This window comes from Callithrix jacchus, chromosome 5 (genome assembly GCF_049354715.1).
Source record: "Callithrix jacchus isolate 240 chromosome 5, calJac240_pri, whole genome shotgun sequence".
NCBI classification, from domain to species: Eukaryota; Metazoa; Chordata; class Mammalia; order Primates; family Cebidae; genus Callithrix; species Callithrix jacchus.
Window position 1 is genome coordinate 72,374,310 of NC_133506.1, and position 20,620 is coordinate 72,394,929.

The following is a 20,620-nucleotide window of genomic DNA, read 5'->3' on the forward strand; positions in this document are numbered from 1 at the left end:
ACATAGAGGGGACACAGGAGCTATCAGGGTGCTTCCGTGTGGCTCTGCTGATCCCCGAAGTTCAAACAGCAGCAGGCCTCAGCTATGAAGGGTCCAACAGTTCTCTCACCAGTGGGCTGGGCCAAAATTACAAGGGGAATTGGATGCTTTGAAGCAGTTAAAAGAAACGGAGATTTCCTTCATTGCCAGAGAGACTGCAGGTCCCGTGAGTCCTCAGCATAAAATCAGTCAGTGGAGCCAGCTGTGACAAAGCAGCAGCATGGACTCTGCTACAGAGCCCCCCACGAGACAAAGAAACGGTGCCATGGTTCTTCACAATGTCACTGCTCTACAGACAGATGAAACGGCCAGTAGGTCAGAGACGTTAACTTTCTGCCTTACCCTGGCCTGAAATTCTGTTCTTGTCCACCTCCAAACAGCATAGGGTAGAGAAGGGTACATTCACCAAGTCCTCGTACATAAAGTGCGCCAATCCTGGGACCATAAAACTTGTGCCCCACGATTGTAAGGAAGTCCACGCCCAGGTCCTCCACATCCACGCGCCGCTCCCCCAAGGCCTGTGCAGCATCCGTGTGCACAAGGATGGGAGGCAGCCTGGCAGCTGCCCGTTCCTGGTTCAGGGCTTTAATGCGTTGGCTGATTTCAGGGACAGGAATGACGACGCCGGTCTCATTGTTGGCCAGCATGATGCTCACGAGGCTTGTGGTCGGGCGGACGGCTGCAAGGATACCTCTGCCTGCCCGCTCGCCTTGGACACCGGGACAAAGGTGACCGCTGCCGCTTGTTCTTCTGCCAGGTGCTCCAGGGGTAGTCGAATGGAGTCGTGTTCCGCAGAGGAAGTGATGAAATGGGGCTTGGCCCGTCTACTGGGCTGTGGTGCACACCCGTGTCTCCTTTTGAGGTCTGGTTTACGTGGAAATGTTTCACCACAGAATGGATTACTCAATTATTTGACTCAGTGCCCCGGACGTGAAGATGATGTCTTGAGGTTTCCCACCAATCATCTTCGCAAGGCTCTCCCGAGCTGCTTTTATAATATCTTCGGCCTTTCTTCCTCTCCGGCGAGTTGTGTTTTCCGCAGCCGCTGGGCTGACTCGCCGTGCTCGCCGGCGCATCCCGACCCGGCGCCGCGGCCGCCTCCATCCCCTCCCGCCAAGGCCGGAACTTAATATTTTTAAGTACACACATTTAAACTTTAGTATTAATGAAATAAGATATATGAAGTTTCACAAATTTTTCATGTCTTGTTCTGTAACAATATGCATCTAATGATTTTAAAAACTAAAAGGTAAACGGATTTAAGTTAGGTCCATACCTCAGTGGGCCCTAAAAGAATGCCTATTTTTGAGTCTATGTTAAGCATATTTGTACCTTTACATCTTATTCAATTAATGCCAAGTAAAATATTTCTACTTGAACCTGCAACACTAGGAATTTGCATAAAACACATGAGGTGAACACCGTCACATGATTGGTTATTTATGTATTTGCAAACCAGGAAACTGAAATAACTACATTTGAAAATCAGTGAAAGCTTTGAAAGCCCCGTAACACTGGCAGCAGTATGCTGCCTTCCAGCATCTATTTCTTACCCTGGTGGGCATTTTCTTTTAACTGAAAACCAAGAAAATGGTATATGCATGACAAGCATTTCCCTGTAATTAGTAATACTTACGCATCACTACCATATAATTAGAAGTACTAGATAAAATGTGTGCTTCTATAAGGAGCAAGCACATAATTATTAGAGATATTTCCATTCCCAGTTCTCTAAACTCTATCACAATTTACTCTATAAGACATAGTGCATGAATAATTCTGACTTTTTGGAGAGCAAAACGCCAGACTACAAATAGTACAACAGGGCATTATCATGTTAGCAGAGAGAACGATTAGATTTGTTTTTTTATTTTTCTGCCTCTGAACTCAAAAGGCTCATGGTTTTTACTCTAAGAAATTTACATAAAGATCTTTGCTTTGCATTAATAATACTAAGCATGTGTCACGATTCCTCCACAAGATTACAAACTCGCTGAAATCAGGGGCTCTTATACCCTCTGTTTGTACTTCGTCTTGACTAGAGAATTGCCTTCAATTTTCTAAAGGTCAACAATTTGCAAGGGATTGAACGAGTGGTTGAGGGAACATGTTAAAACACCTGTGACTCCCAGAAGTTGCTGCAAATGAAGTTTCAGGTGGAAGTGTCCCTCCCTCCATTAAATTATTCAACTCCTAAAGGAGTTTTTCCCCTTCCCTTTTTATTTCCTATAATACTTCTTCATTGCTCCTTTGATAGGCATTTAATTTGGCACCGGTAACAGTTCATGGAGATTTGGAATACAGTTCTCCCCTTCACAGCATTAATTTTTAAGTTTGTTTGGCTTGGAAATGTGACTGTTGCTTCAGTTCTGTCTTGCCGTCTGCACATAGGTAGCATAGCCTACTGTCATAACGGACTGTATCACATTTGAACAGCCAAGCCATTAGGCAGTGCGTTACACAAAGCCTCTCCAGTAAAAGGTCTAAGAATGGCTCAATCTTCGAGAGGCCAGACCTGTACAAACAGAGCCCTTGAGATGCATTTTCTTGAACTTTCTTTCTTTGTATTCTCTGATGTTTGCCGATGCTATGTGTGTCTTTTGATTGATTCTATTTGGTTGGTTCAAGGAGTACACCCAGTGGGCTTTCTTCCATGTGAGTTGAAATAGCAAAGGACCATGATGAAATATTTCCACCTGTACATAAAGATCTTATATGTTACAGCCAGCTTCACCACATTTAAAACTGATGGATTTTCTGAGCGTCATTAACTATTATTATTCTCCCAAAATAATTGCCATTTAAAAAATATATTTTCTCTTTACCAGGAATGATTTTTAGACATCTAAAGCAAATCTGAGCTTACAGACTGATTAATAAAACCTAATAAATGGTATGTCTTCAGAAATTTATTATACTATAAATGTGCTTTCAGTTGAGTACATATTTGCAATAATAAACAATGGAAATTTGTGCACATGCAAATCAAAACCTCATAATCAATTCATCATTATATATCCATGGAAATTTATTTATAGAATATTCGCATACACAGCATTTTTATATAGCATTGCTATGTATTGCCCAAAACATAGTAAGTGTCTCTTTCAAGAGAATCAAATTACCTGAACTTTGCAAAAATAAACATAGTGATTTCTGGATGAGGTTTTGCAAAAATAGGTGAATAAAAAAAGGTCCATCCTGAAGAAAAGTACCAGGTTCCTCTGCCACTGAGATGACACAGTTTGTCATCTCAGCAAACCTTCAGATTCATGTAGCTGTGACCTGTTGGTACTCCTCTGACTATATTCCAATATAAATGAATATGCCATCTACATGGAATCATAAAGAGAGATTCCAGTATACCACAACTTTGGAAAAGAGAGATATTTTTTAATGCAACCATTACAAAAGATATGACTAATCCAAAGCATTTCCATTTGAAAGAGAAATTACTAATAATTGACTGGCCTGAATCCAAAGTCACAGTGGGGTTCAGAAAGCTGGTAAGCGCCATCCTAAAAATAGAAGCTGTATCAACCAATTCCATTTAATTATGTATGAAGGTGATGGAGCTAAACTGCCTGTAATTGGAGTTTAATTACTCAGCTGGTCCTCCATAAAATTAATTCAGCTGGAAGTTTGCCATTGTCCTGTGCTCCAGGCCTGCCGCTGGTTTAATTAGTTAACACAGAGGAATCCTGAAACAGTAAATTATTTTATCTTTATTGCCAATTATCGGTTAAGGTAAATTGTATATAAAATATTAACATCTGCTTCTCAGACAAATAGGAAAGGGCACAAGGAAAGTATCTTTTTGGTTTTCTACCTAAAAAGACACCTGCGCATAGAAGAGCTCATCTTCCTGTGCGTTATTTATGTTAGCGACATTGGAACTTGTAAGCCACTGAATACATTGCAAATGCACATACTATGCCATCGGCAATGATTTTACAAATAAGCCGCCTATGCCCCTTGCGATGTGCACATGTAAACATCAAGTTTAACATCTACAGAAGCAAATTGTATGGGTAGAGAACATTCCTGAAGAAATTCCTCTTCAGGCTTTAAATTACTTTGTTCAAGATTTGGTAATGTTTTGTGTAGTTTTAAAAAGATAGGGGCTGACTTCTGAGGTTTGACAAAGCAATCTATACGAGGTTATTTACAATTATCTGAGTTGTGTATTATAGGTTAATCACTAAGCAGTTAAAACTATTGAAAAAACTAATCTAGTGGCTTAAATACTCATCTCCAATTATTTTTCTTTTTAATATGACAAAATGTAATATTAACAATTGTACTGAAATGACTGATACCATTTCAAGGCTGCCTCCTATCGTATCATTTCTATTTAATAGATACGACTCATTTCTATTTTATTGGTTTCTTCATAGCATACTTTTATTTAAAAGAAATTCTACTCACAAAATTTTATTCTTTAATTTCATACCCAATAACTAATTCCAAATGAAACATCAGTGGTCTTATTTAATAATAAAAAAGTTAATTGCAAACATCTGATGTATCCACAAAAGAACAGCTAGTATGATCAGATCCAAAATGAAACAGTCTCTTTAACAGTCACAGCGGAATAAACATTACAACCTTCTCCAAATATACTATTATTTATATATAGGAAAATGAAAAATTGGATTTCAGGAAGCTTTAAAAAGTTTTACATATCTTTCAGAATGAAAGTCTTTAGTGTAAGATAAGGTTGTGATTTATTATTATACTATCCATTTTTAGACAATTTTAAGTGCTAAAACAGACGTTAGCTTTTGTACGGCCTTATTCAATAGATGTGTCTTCAGATTTGTAGCATTTGCAATAAACAATTCTTTTATTGCATAGTACAATTAATGTAAGAATAATTATTACATTTTTCTATATCTTTTCCAGGAATGACACTGCAAAGCCAATTACCTTTTAAACCTATATATTTAATCAAAACGTCAAGATAAAGCTCAACTTGTATAAGAAAACTGAAGCCAAACATTTAAAAAAGACATGCATATCAGTTCAAGAAAAGCACGCTGCAAAATGACCCTGAAAACAGTGTTTCTTTTGTAATATTTCACTAAAAAGAAAAATCTTTTATTTAACATATGAGTAGTTATAACGAAATTCAGCTAGGTTTCACTAACTTGATAGAATGTTGGCAATTTCCTTCTGTAGATTGTTCTGTTTCATGCTATTTCAATTTATAGCTGTGATTTTTGACAGAATCCTCACTTGCCAAATACTATTAATATAGTTATCAAATATATTCAACATCTCTGTTGTCATACATTTTGCAAAAATGTAGGTAGCATTGCCATTTTTAAACAAGTTAACAAATATGTCCCCAAAACCAAAAATAGCGGAGTGTTTCATCTTAATTTTAAAGTAGAGGATATTTGCTGAAATATTTGTTTGTGATACATCTACAAATAAAAGGCTGAAAAGAGTCTTCAGTTTTTCTCCACGTGTAATGATTTTAGGAAGTTCTGCACAATATGTGGTTGCTTAGAGTTACAAGGGAGAAAAAGCAACATGGGTCTTCCCATAGACCAAAGTGGCAGGACATGGCTCCAAAATGTCACTAAGCACAACTGGGATGAACAGCTGTGCTGAGACAGGCTCTCTTGTTAGGCTCTGACTGCTGTCTGTTAAAAGAAGGAAACACACTCTTTCAAAAGAATGGGAAATTTTCTCACTTTACACAAATCATACATTTAAGGGAAATAACTTATCATGAGAAGAAAGTATCATTGGTCTACTTTCTCAGTAGCTTTCTGCAAGGCAATGCTTTATCATGATTACAATACACAGTCAGTTCAAACACATGTATCAGATTTTATCTTTTTTTGTCTAACTTATTAGACAATTACATAAAAGAGACGTTTCTCCCGTGCTTTAAGGAACCTATTGCCTAAGTGTGTAAGATTATCTAAATAATTATTTTCCTTTCATCTCATTTTCTATAACCAAACTCTAAATGGGAACTGCCTTTTCTTTTTGCAGTAGCTTGAAGATGTTAGATTCCTCTCTTACCCACCCCACACACATACACACACACAGACAAGCAGTCTGGCTACCAAGAAGGAAGACTTTGCCTTAGAAGGAGGCATTTTTCATCAGATAAGCACTGACATTCACCTGGTTTCCCTAATCTAAGTCCCCTAGGGCCCTTTATTTACTAGAACCAGAAACAAAAGGTTTCTAAGGATTGGCTTGAGACCTTGCTAAGCAAAATTGGGCTTACATTGAAGTGGCACAGCAGTCCTGGACCACTTGAAGAATCCAAAAGTACTAGGAACAAAGCCCTCAGAAGCCAAACCCCTCAGCCAAGCAATGCATATGCTGGGATACATGGTGTCCTCATGCCATGTGGGATTCACATTGACCTTCACTTCCAGAAACATGCTGACTCCTTCACTGGAACAGCCCCTTGATCAAGAGCGCTGTCTGCAGGGCTTTCTGCTGTGCCTGGTTTGAGTCCTTGATTTGTGTAGGTCTGAGGTTATTGGTTGGTCAACTTAATAATGTAAAAATTCAATCCCACACTGACATTGGTCTTCATGGTGATAACAGCATGAGACTAAATTAACCCCAGAGCATGAGAGCATAGACTTACAGACAATGATAAAGTTATAAATTGTTCAGTATGTTTAAGCGTCAGAATCTTCTTTCCCATCTTGATTGACTTTTCCATTGCTATCACTCTAGCTAGGCAGAGATGATACGAAAATGTAAGTTTGATCAAGAAAACTAAGTAGTAACAGTGGGGAGCAATTGACTGTCACTTGAGATCCAGAAATCACCAAAGAATTTTGTGTTTTATTTTTTTGTGAAGAAATAATGACTTTTTTTTTTTTTACCTTAGTCCTAAGGCACATCACACAAAATGAGAGGGAAAAATTGTCAGTTCTGTTCTGACAGGCCTCTGCTACTGAACAGTGGGACTCTTCATCACATCCAATCCACAGGTGCAGAAGACTTGCATATCCTGGGGTACCAAATCTTCAGACTCTTGACTGAAGAAAGTCAGAATTGTAAACAGAACTGCTGGAATGGCAATGACAAGTTGCTCAGCTCCTGAAATAAATTTTCTCAGTCCTGCAGCAATGGATCTGAAAATTAATTTTCTTTCTTTACTGGCACCTGTCAGGTGGCATCCGCTCATGGGCAGCCATCTTGAGGCCTCCCCACCACCAGCTCAGACGCATCTCCTACCTTCCTACGTTGCTTTAGAAAAGTACATGTGTGCCTTCTTTTTTAAAAAAAAGATACAGACTGAGTCTATAAAAGATATACACTTGTAATTAAAGTTTTATTAAATGAAAATATAAGGGAGAAAATTTCAGCGAAAAAATGTTTAATTTTGTCTTAGGTTTCTGATAGTTGAATATACTTTCTTTTTATTTAGTTGGAAATGTATACCCAGCAAAGACAGCTTATTATTTCTAGTTAACTTATATTTGGAAATTGGGTAACTAACACCAGAGAGTCTTGGATAATTAGATTAAATAGTCAGATAATAAACCTTATCATCAAATAGAAGTGGTAGGCATTTTGAAAATTCATTCATTCACTCATTGTTTCTTTATTCAATGAAAGTTTATTAAGCACCAACTAAGCACTATGCTCAACATGTCATCCTTTTATTAGAGAGCACTGTGAACTGATTATATATCATTTGACAGTGTTTAGATTCACTCATCTATCCCATCATATTGATTGATCACCTATCATGTGAATGCAATTCTTAAATACATCAGTTTGATGTCTTGTAGCAGTCAACAACACAAAAGAAACAACATAATCCCTGCCTTTGTAGAGTTCACATTCTAGTATTGTTTAGAGAAAAGTAACTGATAAACACAATAAATAAGTACCTTACGGATTTTTTTTCTTTTTCTTTTCAGATGGAGTCTCGCTCTGTCACCAGGCTGGAGTGAAGTGGCATGATCTCAGCTCACCACAACCTCTGCTCTTGGGTTCAAGCAATTCTCCTGCCTCAGCCTCCTACATAGCTCATGGAGAGGGGGATCACAGTAGGTCCCCTTCTTGCTGTGGGTGGACCCACTTTTTGCTCCTCTGACCTGTGAATGCACAGCCTGGTATCCCTCTGGAGCCCTGCTGCCCATCCCATCTCCTCCTTTACACTCTGGGCATCCTCTTCCCAATCTGTGTCATCCTTCAACAAGTTTTCCTTCTCATTTTCCTTAAAGATATCTGTTTCAATCTTTTTTTCATGGAAGGGTCCTTCTGCCTTTCCCTTGGCTGTTATGTTTCTTCATTTAATATTTTTAATGGGATCTCAAGAAGAAAAGGTATGGAACACAAGTGCTGAGTTAACCATTGATATGGTTTGGCTCTGTGTGGCACCCAAATCTCAGGCCCAGTTGTAATCCCAAATGTTGGTGGATGGACCTTGTGAGAGGTGATTGGATCATGGGGGTTTCTAATGTTGCCCTTGTAGTATGTATTTTCCAAAAGGGAATCAAGCTTAGAGCGCTCCTGAAGAAACTGACTCTATTATATACCACCAAAATATTTGAAAAATACAAAGAGAATCGATCATAATTTTTGAAGAATAAGTTCCTGATTCTGATATGAGTGCTTTTAAGCATTAATCACTAACCGAAAACATACAGTATAGTTATGAACTATCACTCATTAGGATTCTAGGTCCATCAGAGCAGGGTTTCATCTGACGTGCCCATCACTGTTTCTCACTGCCTCCAACATTGACTGGCTCAAGGCAGATACTTCATACATAATAATGAAATATGCTGGATAAACATTTCTAACTAGAAATTAAGGAAGCCTCTGAAGTCACAAGAAGAAATCAGGTTAGAAAGCAAATGATCTTCCCCACAGTTCTTGCTATGTTGAGACCAAGCCCTATAATTTTCATTTCTTCCTAAACCTCTTAAGAGAATGAGAAGAGTGAGGTAAGGCTAGCAAAGACAGGTGACCCGAAAATGCTTCTGAGTCATGCTCACTTTGGAGAGCAGAACTTCAACTCAGAGCTCAGAGCTGCCGGCTTAGAGACCATCAGAATCTCCCCAGCCAGCCACTCCCTAGAGTAAGCTCCCATGCCCATTGAGGCTTCAGTCCCTGCCTAGCACTTAGCGTAGCTCTACCAGCAACACCAGCAGACAATAGAATTGCAGGAAGAGATAATATTTGTTCCAGGGATGTTGGCATAGACACCCTGAGAAGCAAAAAGAAATAGTAAGTTTCTGAAGAGCCAGGCCATAGATGAAGCTATCTCTTCACACTAAATATACCACCATGTTTTTCTTAGAAGAACTTGAGCATGCCTTTCTTCCTTATAGCCAAAAAACAAAACAAAACAAAACAAAACCTAACTTTTCTAAAGCACCAGGCTTCCCAGGAATGGCTAATCTTTTATACCCACTTGTATTGCTGTGTAAATGGAAACCAGAAAATGTCTGGAAATTCAGGTACAAAGCAGGGAAACAATACAATGGGAAAAATAATTAGAGCCATTTTGTGCTCGGTTGGTGCTTTGCCTCCTTTTCCAGTTAAATCTATAATGTGTGGGCATAAAACATACCCAAGTTAGCAGAGGACTGACACGTTCCTATTGAAGTAACAGGAAAGCTGGCTCGTTCTCCACAGTCTGACCCTCAGAATACTACTGAGAATGTCTGTCCCACGCCTTCTGGGAGTAAATTGAGGCTAAATGTGAGTCTCTCTGGAGATGGTCATAATTTTTCTCACATTGTATATGATTGCATATCATTCGTTCTACTTCAAATTACATATAATGGAAAACCTTTTAGCTGTACAGTCCTCTGTAGGGTGCTCAGAGGAAAAACGCAGACAAGACAGATGATAAATGCATAGATAATCAAATAGAGAGAATCTGTTTCTCATCCTTTCACTCATAGAAAGGCATTAGAGCTGTGTGAAACTACCAATTTTCACATTCTTTACATCCACTTGAAAACTTAGCTTTTACAATAATTTGAAAATTTAACCTAAGGCATAATATTTTCACCAGCAAAGAAATTGAACAAGGAATATAGTTCTGAGCTTTGGTGAGCTCTAACATTGCTTACAGTACATACTAAATAAACTTCTGAATATTAGTCTCAATCAATTATTTAAAATAGAATTATACTTCAAATGCAATTGGATCAAGCTGCCAAAGGACTTTAACTGCCAGTTTTAAAGTGAATAATGTCTCTAGTTTATCAATATTTTAATCAGCTTTGCATATACATCTTGTTAAATGTACTACTTTCTGACTTCTCTATCCCTCTGTATACTTATATCTCTATAAAATTCTGCTCTCTTACTTCCTCTATGGTGGTAAATGGGAAATGGGTCTTCCTCCTTGATATACACTTTCTCTAATCTAATGAAATGTAGATTTATCCACCCATTTTCTCTAATACTTACTGATAAATCTCTACATGGGGTTATAGGAGAAAGCCAATGTATAATGTCCTACACACTTCCCTGAACACTCCTCTTCATGCTCACGTGGTCTCTCACAGACCCTTCACTGTTGGAATAACGTGTTCCTTTTGGTGAATCACAGAATTGTGTCATGTTGGTGCAGAAAGAGAACATGGAGAAGTCAAGTGAACTAGGCAATGAGTTGCTTAAGCAAGCTGGGAGTAAGCTTTGGGGCTTTCATTGCACTATCTGCCAGTATAATGTATCCTAATAGTTAAAACAATCTAACCCCAACATTTCTCTTGAACTGTCAACTTTTGATCTCCTCTGCTTACTCTATTTGCAAAGATTATATTTCATTCACTCCTTTGAAATCTCTAATGGGTTTTCTGGGTTTTCCTTTGTTTCCTTCGAATTCAGCATTTGTTTACAATAATAATTATTATTATTTTAAAATCTAAGTCAAACCATGGGATCAACCACCACGTTGTAAAAGTAAGATGGAATATTATGAGTCAATGATTTGTAAAAACAGTATCATACAAACATATTTGTACTGTATTCTCAGAAGAAACCAATTTTATTTAACTGAAGCTACAGACAAAACTCTTTATATCACCTTTTGAACTCTTCAGTGCCATCCAAAAAATTTTTATCATCTATGATATAAACAAGAAAGTATTTAGCTTTCTTTTCCTATAAAACTGTTAAAGAGCAGGGCTTCAACCCTATGGACAACATATTGTGGATTTTGCAGATGCGATGCATGTTCAAATATTTGCAATAGTATTATTGTTGCAATAAAAGAAAAGAAAAGCAATGTTACCAACATAATCATATCTGCTTTGTAAGAAAGAATGATAAACTGTTTCATAAGAACGTGCTGTCATCACTGGACTTCTGAAGCATGGGACTCTCGGGAGCTGAGGACTCCGAATGCTGTTTCATTAAATACTTCAGGCAATGCCACTATTACACTAGAAGTTTATCTTGATAATTTAACCTTCTCACTTTCTGTTTGTGAAAAGTCTGGATCATATACTATTTTGATAATACATTAAATGAATACATCAAACATTTTATACCTCTTGGAGCATCAAATACCATGTAATCCAGAAGTAATTCCTCAAATTCTGTGTTTGATTGAATGATGGCATTTTTATTGTGAATACAGCAAGCAATTATTATTTCTGGATTTCTTTTTTTGTCTTAATTTTATATTATCATTCTCATTCTTTTATCACCCACATTGGTAGAAAAACAAAGTATTCTGCTACATGTTGTAATTAAACATCACAGGTATCTTTTTTTCATTGCAAATTGCTTTTTCCCTTAAGGAATTCTGTGTGCCATTTGCCCTATATTGCAAAAGTATCTTAATCAAGTATCATTTTTTTTTTTGGTCAGGGCTCAAAAAGGATTTCTTTGCTCCTGAACCAGTTTTCATGTTGATTTCTTGCTTTTGGATTACAGAGGAGTGCATGGTGGAATCATCGAGCAGGGCTAAAACAGATCTTAAGTTTTGATTTTTTGTAGGTGGCTGTTTTTGCTGTTTTTTTTCTTTTCTCCCATCATCGTGACCATGGGCAGAAAGTAAGCATCCTTGCAGCTTCCTTATGCTGATTATACAGCTTTTTTAGGTGCTGAAATGCCTCCAGATTTTAGGCTTTATAAAAGGATCTTTGTTTCAGATCCCTACTTTGGACAGTGTGAAACCACATTTCCCAGATTAGGATACACACTGGTTAATGGTGGTATCAAGTCCAGTTTACTAATCTGACTTTGAGGTCTGTATTTGAATATGGGTATAATTTTGCCATTGATTTTATAGTTTTCAAAATTTAATAAAGTGTATTTTTGAGAAAAGTTTTAGGTTTGTAGCAAACTTGAGTGGAAATGAAGTTATCATGAGCTCCTATCCTCACACACACACAGCCTCCCCACTGTTGACGTCTTGCACCACAGTGGTACATTTGTTACAACCAATGAACCACAGTGGTACATCACCACCCAAAGTCCATAGTTTACAGTAGGGTTTATTCTTGGTGCTTCACATTCTATGGGTTTTGCCAAATATATAATGACACACATCACCACTGTAGTGTCATACAGAATCATTTTACTGTCCTAAAAGTCATCTTAAATATATGTTTTATCCATTATTTCTATAGTTTTTAGTTAGGCAAAGGAAAAGAAGCCAATACTAACTTAGATGAGCATGAATATAGAGTCTTCCTCCAGTTTTATAATGTATTTCATTATTATTATTATTATTATTGAGGTCACTTTTGTGACCCAGGCTGGAGTGCAATGGCATGATCTCGGTTCACCGCAACCTCTGCCTCCTGGGTTCAGGCAATTCTCCTGCCTCAGCCTCCCGAGTAGCTGGGATTACAGGCACGCGCCACCATGCCCAGCTAATTTTTTGTATCTTTAGTAGAGATGGGGTCTCACCATGTTGACCAAGATGGTCTCGATCTCTTGACCTCATGATCCACCTGCCTCAGCCTCCCAAAGTGCTGGGATTACAGGCGTGAGCCACCGCGCCCGGCCTCATTATTATTATTATATAAAAATATTTTTTCCATGTTTTTAGTAGAAATATGACATACAAAGGTAAAAAAATTCAGTAAGCTTCAAGATGTTAAAATTTCAATGATCACATGGTTAATGGAAATTTGTTATCGTGATGAACATTCTTCAATATCACAAAACTTTTGCTGAAGACTTTGTTTTTTACATTAAATCTGTTTCCCTTTGTCACACTATAGTGTATATCATTGCAATCTAATATTTTATACTCTGCATCTTAACACTAATGAAGTAATACAGAATCAGACACTCAGGATTATTGCATGGTTCATACTTATAAAATTGTCATGTGAAGTATATAATGTTAAATAATATTTAAGATATTTTCATACAATTCCTTTTGCTTGCTTATTTTGAAGATAAAGCACTAGCAAAAATGCCAACAGAAAGAATATAAAGAATATACATATATGTAATTCACCATTTAGATATTAAAACAAGACATCATTTAAACTCACATCTGTAAAATGTTAAAAAAAAAGATCTTATCTCTGTATGGGTACAATAATGCTATATATTGATAACTTTGACCCTTTTTTTTTTTTTACAAAAGTAGAAATATTACAAATAATTGTTTTTAAAGTTATATTGCTTTTGGATATAATTGATTTGGCATCAACTTGTTTTTTTTTTTTTTTTTTTAAAAAGGCAACTATGTCCTTTAAGCTAATGAAATGGTATTTCCACCATTTATGTCACTGAATGCTCTAGGCCTTATCCTGAACTTTTCAACTCACATGTGCATCTTGACTAAGATTCTCTCTCTCTCTAGAGAGAGAGTCTTATAGCTAGATACCTGTATATGTGTATATATACACACACACTTACTCTCTACAAAGTAGATGGTATATAGACAGATAGCTGTGTATATGTATAGATAGCTGTCTCTACATACACATATAGATAGCTGTATATATACATAGGTCTATATATATACATATATATAACACATATATAATGATACACACACACACACACATGCATAGCTCCTAAGATATCTGCTGTGCTTATATTATCTCTGGTAGAAAAAATATTCTCAAAAAGGAAAACCAACTGCTTAGTAACATTAAAGACATTTGTACATTTAAGCAATATCTTCTTAAAATTTGCATGGAAAAAAACAGTTGCCATACAAAACAGTCTCTTTAAAATGAATACAAAAACAGATTTTATTTTTCCTTAATTTTTGAGAAATTATCATGCTAATTGTAATTTGGGAAATAGCCAAAGAAAGCAGGTTGATAGATTGTTAACAAAAGACCTAAAAATATTAGCAAATATGGTCTAATAGATGATGTGAATAATTTGTTAGTTAAATATGTGTGTTCTCCAATGTTTGTCATTTGACATGTTTTATATTGCTCTTGACGTTAAAAATTTTACGATTAACATGATCAACATTAATCAAACATTTCTGAGTGGAAACAACTTTCTAAGTATAACTACTGGCTGTGGAATCTCACTGCCACAATAGTTATTATATGTTTATGTATGTAAGACCTCGTTTATAAACCTGCAAACTATTAGGTTTCTAATGGGTACAGAAAAAATGAACAGTCGAAACATTCTAAGGTTTAACACCGCAAACTGCAAAATTTCTCTTATTTTATTGGTGGTTTGGTGCCAAACCCCAGGACCCCTTTCAGCCACATTAAGTTCATCTGTAAAAGCAGAGTATGGAGTACGCAGTAGTGAAGATTTAACCAGGATTGTTAATACAAAGGAACTGGACAAAGTGAGCAGGGCAAAGGTTAATGCCAACTGAGTTGTTGTGATCACTGACTCATCAATTAAAGTTGAGTAGAACAGAAAAGTTAGAATGAGGAGCATAGAAAAATGGCAGCTCTAGTAAGTCTGAGGTCCATGAAGAGTTATCATTGAGAGTGAGCTGTCAGAGAGCAAAGTATTTAAAATTAAGACTATGATGGGTTTGCATCTATTAGTAACAGCAAGATCTAGGATATGACATTTATGTGTGTGCATATGTGTATGTATGTGCGCGTGTTTAAACGTTTACGAATCTTGTGTTCTACTATTCTCATGTAGAAAACATTGTTTTCTTTAGCAAAATTAAAAGTTTTATTTTATTACCAAGTCATCACACGCTCCTTCCACTCCTTAGTGCTCTTTGTTGTCTCCAAATTGCAGAACTCTGCTAGAGTTTTTCACTTCCTTCATGAGCAATTTATTTCTGCCACTGGATTTAAGCTATCCCTCATTTCTCATCATTTACATTACCTAATATTAACATAAATTTTGTAAGTTTCAAAGAGATTTTTCAAATATTAATATAAGCATTACCTATAGTTATGAAATTACTACCAATGTAGATATCAAATACATATCTAGTTCATAGTAACAGATATATTCAGCATTAGATGGCAAAATATGAATAAGTAAATTAAGAAAATAATAAATACATGAGTTAATAAAAGAAGCAATGGAAGTAATGTTTTTCTTTTAAAATTCTCTAGATAGTACTAGGACCAAGAGCATTGGATTGCTGGGACGGTTGATGTGATGTTTGGCATTTTAATATTATTGCTTTCTACATCATCAATTCACCTGTATGTAGTAAACTGACTTAGGACACAGGAGACTTGCGTTTGATACCTCTCTCTATTATTTAATAATGGATATATTTCAAAAATGCCTTAGAACTCATATGTACATTCTGTCTGTTCTTAAAAAAGTGTGCCACTGCTCAATGTTAAGGGTGACAAGAGCACTGAATTAAAAAGATTTCTAGAGGCTCCAACGGCCGCAGCGGCCGCCGCCCGGGCCCCCGCCCCAGGCCCCGCCCCGCGGGGCCTCCCGCTCCCACCTAGGGGGCGTCGCCGCCGCCGTCGCCGCGGCGCTCCGCAGCACGCAAGGCGCCCTCCTTCCCTCCAGCCGGCCCGGGTGCACGGGCCACGCGTTCAGCACGGCCCAGGCCTTGTTCCCGGTGTTCCCTTGCACGCTGCTGGCCCCCGCCTTCCCAGTGCTGGGCCTGGACTCCCAGGGGGTGGGCGGCCTCATGAACTCCTTCCCGCCACCTCAGGGTCACGCCCAGAACCCCCTGCAGGTCGGGGCTGAGCTCCAGTCCCGCTTCTTTGCCTCCCAGGGCTGCGCCCAGAGTTCATTCCAAGCTGCGCCGGCGCCCCCGCCCACACCCAGGCCCTGGCGGCCGAGCCCCTCCAGGTGGACTTGCTCCCGGTGCTCGCTGCTGCCCAGGAGTCCGCCGTCTCCGCTGTCGCCGCCTCCATGGTGGACACAGCGGCCCTGAAACAGCCCCTGGCGCCCCCTCCGCCACCCCCACCCGTGTTGGCGCCTGCGGCCGAGGCCGCACCCCCCCGCCTCCGCCGCCACCATCGCCGCGGCGGCGGCCACCGTCTTCGTAGCCCCAACATCCACGGTCACCGTGGCCCCAGTCGCGTCTGCCTTGGAGAAGACAAAGAGCAAGGGGCCCTACATCTGCGCTCTCTGTGCCAAGGAATTCAAGAACGGCTACAACCTCCGGAGGCACGAAGCCATCCACACGGGAGCCAAGGCCGGCTGGGTCCCCTCGGGTGCTATGAACATGCCCACTATGGTGCCCCTGAGCCTCCTGAGCGTGACCCAGCTGAGCGGAGCCGGCGGGGGAGGAGGAGAAGCGGGTGCCCGCGGCGGTGCGGCCGCAGTGGCCGCCTGGCGTGGTGACCACAACCGCCTAGGGGAAGCGCATCCGGAAGAACCACGCCTGCGAGATGTGCGGCAAGGCCTTCCGCGACGTCTGCCACCTGAACCGACACAAGCTGTCGCACTTGGACGAGGAGAAGCCTTACCAGTGCCGGGTGTGCCAACAGCGCTTCAAGCGCAAGGACCGCATGAGCTACCACGTGTGCTCACCTGACGGCGCTGTACTGAAGCCCTACAATTGCTCCCACTGTGGCAAGAGCTTCTCCCGGCCGGATCACCTCAACAGTCACATCAGAAAAGTGCACTCAACAGAACAGCCCTTCAAATGTGAGAAATGTGAAGCGGCTGTCGCCACGAAGGATCGGCTGCCGGCGCACACAGTACGACAGGAGAAGGTGCCATGTCACGTGTGTGGCAAGAGGCTGAGCTCGGCTCATATTTCGGACCACATGAAGGTGCACAGCCAGGGCCCTCACCATGTCTGTGAGCTCTACAACAAAGGCTTCACCACGGCAGCATACCTGCGCATCCACGCGGTGAAGGACCACGGGCTCCAGGCCCCGCGGGCTCACCGCATCCTCTGCAAGCTGTGCAGCGTTCAAGACCCCTGCCCAGCTGGCTGGCCACGTGCAGACCCATCTGGGGGGGCCGCCCCCCCGTCCCAGGAGACGCCCCCCCAGCCACAGCCCACCTGCTGAGGGGGACCCCGCACCCACCAGGTACTGGTGAGGTTTGTCCAATGGCGGCGGCGGTGGCAGCAGCAGCGGCAGCTGTGGCAGCGGCAGTAGCAGCTCCTCCCACAGCTTTGGGCTCCCTCTCGGGGGCAGAGGGGGTGTTTGTGAGCTCTCAGCCACTTCCCTCCCAGCCCTGGTGAGCTCCAAGTTGGTTGTGGGGGAGAGGGGAGAATGGAGTAGAGTTCCTTGGTACTGGCTCCTCTCCCCCCTCTTTTTCCACCAACTCCTCACTACTTCCCCACCAACCAAGGAGCCTCCGGAAGGAAAGGAGGAAGAAATGTTTTAGGGGAATTCGCTAGGTTTTAACGATTTGTTTCTCCTGCACCTCTCTTCTATCAGACCTGACCCCACACAAACCTGTCCCCTCGGTTGTGTTGAAGTCCCATGGACAGTGGGCAGGAGTGGCAGAGGACAGGAGCAGCCACTGCCCGTACCTCCTCTCCTCTCTGTAAGCCTGTGCCCTTTCCTCCCAGGGACTTGTGAGCCTCTTCCTTCAATGGTTCTCTTACTCTCCTTCCAATCCTCTCTCCTTGCTGTCTACTGCCCCTCCCTGGGGAGTTGGTGCTTTCTTTTCCTTTTTCTTTTCTTTTTTTCCAGGGGGAGGGAGGAGAAGAAGGAGGGAGATCAGAGCTTCTTTCCCAGAGAGGGAAAGCGGTGAGGTTTGAGGAGGGGCAGAAGCAGGGCCCGCAAAGGTTGTACCTTCATAAGGTGGTAGGGGGTTTGGGGTCAGGCCCTGAACATCGTCCTACTTGAGAATCTGTCAGGGGAAAAAGTTCAGGGGAGCAGAAGGAGGAGCCAGGAGGGTCAGAGGCAGAGGAGAGATGGAGTTTTAGGGGCCAGCGTGAGCGAGGGGTCCAGGGCCTACAGGTGCTTCCTGGGGGTGGGGGAATACTGTTAAGCAGTATTTATTGACTCAGCGGTGCACAGCAGCAGCAGAGGCGCTGCTCCATGAGGAGCGGGGCTACCCGATAGGCACTGCGTCCAGGGAAGCAGCTCAGAGGCAGGTCTGCAGTCACATGCATACTCACTTTTAGTCATATGCAAATTAAGGGGAGGTTTATGCAGACAATTTTTAGAAAAAGGATGGTAACTTCCCGGTGGTCAGATTGTTGCCATGGAAAGGGGCGGTAACTCCCCTGTGTGTTGCCATGGCAATGGGAAACTGACGTGGTCTGCTGGTGGGAGCGGATGGAAAGCTGCTTACACTCGTCCCTGTTTTAGCTAGTCCTCAATTTTGTCCGGTATCCGAGGCACGCCCTCAGAGTCGAGTCCCGCCCCGTACCTCACTATCAGTTTGAGTTTCTAATGCTTGAGTTACATGTTTTTCCCCCCTCCTTTTTTGTGGAGAATGGGTTCTAGCTATATTGCCCACGCAGGTCTGAACTCCTTGGGCTCAGGATGTATGCCCGCCTCTGTCTCTCTAAGAGCTGGGATTCCAGGCATGAGCCACTGCGCCCGGCGAGTTTCTAATGTTTGAAAGGGACTTTTGTGCTCAAAATCAATATCTTTGAGTTTGAATTTTTTCCAGTTGATTAAAACTTTAATTTTTTTAAAAAAATCTAATTTTTGGCCAGGCGCGGTGGCTCACGCCTGTAATCCCAGCACTTTGGGAAGCTGAGGCGGGCGGATCACGAGGTCAAGGGATCGAGCCCATCCTGGTCAACATGGTGAAACCCCGTCTCTACTAAAAATACAAAAAAATTAGCTGGGCACGGTGGCGCGTACCTGTAATCCCAGCTACTCAGGAGGCTGAGGCAGGAGAATTGCCTGAACCCAGGAGGCGGAGGTTGCGGTGAGCCGAGATCGTGCCATTGCACTCCAGCCTGGGTAACAAGAGCAAAACTCCGTCTCAAAAAAAAAAAAATATCTAAGTTTTTTCTTTTAAGCTTTCAGGTCCAACTTACACAGTTTGTTATCTAGTTATATATTTAATAATTTGGGGCCGGGCACGGTGGCGCACACCTGTAATCTCAGCACTTTGGGAGGCCAGGGCTGGGGAATTGCCTGAGCTCAGGAGTTCGAGACCAGCCTGGGCAACACGGTGAAACCCTGTCTCTATTAAAATAGAAAAGAATTAGCCGGGCATGGCGGCGTGTGCCTGTAATCCCAACTACTCAGGAGGCTAAATCGGGAGAATTGCTTGAACCCTGGAGGCAGAGGTTGCAGTGAGCTGAGATTGAGCCACTGTACTCCAGCCTGGGCAACAAAGGGAGACTCCGTCTCCGAAATAATAATAATAATAATAATTTGTGTATAAAAATAAGAATAATCACTTTCACGTATTATTTTTAATTACCTCCCAATTTTGAGAAGTTAAATTTGCCTAAGCAGTGAACACTTAATTGATTACATTTTTAAACACTTCCAAAACCTTATGGGGCAGACGTCTAACTCTAATAAATAATATCTTCCTATCCATTAAAGCGACTCTTGTAAACCAAATAAACCAAATTTACAAACGTAGTAATTCAGGTTCTTTTTTTCTTTTTTTTTGAGATGGAATAGTTCTGCTCTTCACCCAGGCTGGAGTGCAGTGGTGTGAGCTCAGCTCACTGCAACCTCTGCTTCTGGGGTTCAAGCAATTCTCCTGCCTCAGCCTCCCAAGTAGCTGGGACTATAGGCACACACCACCATACCTGGCTAATGTTTGTATTTTTAGTAGAGACAGGGTTTCACAATGTTGGCCAAGCTGGTCTCGAACTCCTGACCTCAAATGATCTGCCTGCCTCAGCCTCCCAAAGTGCTGGGATTACAGGTGTAAGCCAGTGCACCCCGCTCTAATTCAGGTTCTTTTAAATTTTACAATATTACATTTACAAACTTAGTCAACTTCCTTAAGCCTTTCAACATAAAATCACCCCTAAAAATTATGCATTTAAGTTGAAAAAAAAAACCAAACAGCCTGAGCCGCCGCCCGAGCCACCGGGGTGCTGCTGCGGCCTGAGCCGCCCCTGAGCCGCCGCGGTGCTGCTGCCGCCTGAGCCGCTGCCCGAGCCGCCGCCAGAGCCGCCGGGGTGCTGCCCCCGCCTGAGCCGCCTCCTCAGCCTGCAGACAGCCTATTGTGGGACCTTGTAAGATATATATATGTACATATATGTTTATTAAGTATTAACTTACACAATATACAATACATATATATATATATATTACACAATATACAATACATATATATC

The 20,620-nt window shown here is 41.1% G+C and overlaps 1 protein-coding gene and 1 pseudogene across 16 annotated transcripts in view; both read left to right on the top strand.

Annotated features, from left to right (window-relative positions):
* LOC144582558 (phosphatidylinositol-3,5-bisphosphate 3-phosphatase MTMR4-like) overlaps positions 1 to 11,651 on the top strand; it is a 31,335-nt gene extending 19,684 nt beyond the window's left edge. For 5 of the 16 annotated variants that reach the window (XR_013535505.1, XR_013535515.1, XR_013535506.1 and 2 more), the window contains one exon: positions 7,953 to 11,651. Coding sequence is in view for 4 of the 16 variants with exons in the window: in XM_078372782.1 (XP_078228908.1) it covers positions 7,953 to 7,985 (33 nt within the window). In the remaining 12 variants the exon portion in view is untranslated. Of the gene's footprint in view, positions 1 to 646; positions 768 to 2,867; positions 2,933 to 4,944; positions 5,493 to 6,910; positions 7,014 to 7,952 lie in introns of those variants that run through there. The other 11 variants (XR_013535507.1, XR_013535504.1, XR_013535516.1 and 8 more) reach the window with 8 other exon arrangements.
* A 4,280-nt stretch (positions 11,652 to 15,931) lies between these two features.
* Positions 15,932 to 17,457, top strand: LOC144582557 (myc-associated zinc finger protein pseudogene; annotated as a pseudogene).
* The last annotated feature ends 3,163 nt before the right edge of the window (positions 17,458 to 20,620 follow it).